The following is a 1,340-nucleotide window of genomic DNA, read 5'->3' as shown; positions in this document are numbered from 1 at the left end:
TCCTGCTGATTCTACCTTACCTGGCTGCTAGGATCTTGGATCCTTCTCCAGCCTGAGAAAAATCCAAATGACCAGGCATTTCAGACAGAGCGCCTCCTAAATAACTCCAAGCCAGATCCCCACCCCCCTGATGTCCCTAATCAATGTTGTCCTAATTGCTTCACGGGTCTCAGAATTCCCTAAAAACTTCATCTGGCATTCCTCTAGCTGACGAGCAGGGACTCGGGTTTTCTGCTTCCCATGGGAAACACAAAAAAATATGCATTCCCCACTTTACCCAAGGAAAACATGGAAGTTTTCATTTTAAAGGAGAAACCCATGGATTTTGTATTTTTGCGAACAGCTCTCTGAAGGCTGGCAGAGTTGCAACGTGCAAGGGGCTGGGAGGAATGGGAGGAGGGTCGTCAGGCAGGAGGCACAATATGCATGTACATGCACATGGCTACTAGGCAGCCTGGAGAGCAGCTCCTGCAGGTAAGGTTGGGGGGAGGGGTGTGGAAATTGAGGCCCCCATAGGGAGAGGAGTGAGTTGGGCAGGGCTGGGGCTGCTGCCCAGCCAGGGGGTGATGGGGCTTGGGGCCCGGAGTTGGAATGCGTGGCTGCAGGGCCCTGGCAAGGAGCAGGAGGGGACTACGGGCAGTTCATCTGTGGGGTGGGGCTGGCTTCCCACCGCTGCATGCTCTTCCATAGGAGGTTGAGGGGTCCCGTGCACCTGATCTGTATGTAGGGCGGGCACGAGCTGACTGCTGAAGGCTTGGGCTGCCCATCCTGCTGCCCTCCCCTGGGGTCTCTATGGCCCAGTGGGTGGGACCCGGTGCTGCAGGGCAAAGCAGGGCTGCGCGGGAAAGCTCCTTGCTGCTGCGAGCTCCACACTGCCCTGGCAAGGTATCTCCTGCCCACGCCACTGGCCCCACTGCTGCATCTACAGAAGGCAGCATGCCTCCACCCTGCACACAAATAGGGGGGTGGGGGGGCATGTGCTCCCTATGCCTCCCCCAGGGGTGTGCAGTGGCAGGGAGCTGTGCCCCCAGCACCTCTGGATAAGTTGTCCACATCTCCATCCCATGACCCGCCCTAGCCCCCCATTCCCCCCAGCCCCTGCCTCGCTCTCTCCCTCACCATGGGGCCCCTTGATCTGCCCCTCCCCCTCCACAGACTTACTGGCACAATGCTGCTCTACACCCAGCGTGCAGTCTGCATGCAGCTGCTCGTGTGCATCTGCGTCTGTGTGCTTGCACACCCACCCTCCCATTGCAGCTGCCTGGAGCCTGCGCCTGGGTTGTCCGGCAGTCCTCTGTGTTGATGGGCTCCAGAAACACGTTTTTTTTAACACTAACATG

General features: G+C 58.4%; 1 protein-coding gene across 1 annotated transcript in view; it reads right to left on the bottom strand.

Annotated features, from left to right (window-relative positions):
• The window catches only part of BRWD1 (bromodomain and WD repeat domain containing 1), a 99,756-nt gene extending 99,677 nt beyond the window's left edge, over positions 1-79 (bottom strand). Inside the window, exon 1 of the mRNA XM_006024684.3 lies at positions 21-79. Coding sequence (XP_006024746.1) covers positions 21-79 — 59 coding nt within the window. The remainder of the gene's footprint in view (positions 1-20) is intronic.
• Positions 80-1,340: the final 1,261 nt, after the last annotated feature.

Source organism: Alligator sinensis, unplaced genomic scaffold (assembly GCF_000455745.1).
Source record: "Alligator sinensis unplaced genomic scaffold, ASM45574v1 scaffold424_1, whole genome shotgun sequence".
In the NCBI taxonomy this organism is placed as follows: Eukaryota; Metazoa; Chordata; order Crocodylia; family Alligatoridae; genus Alligator; species Alligator sinensis.
This window is presented reverse-complemented; position numbering and strand designations above follow the sequence as displayed.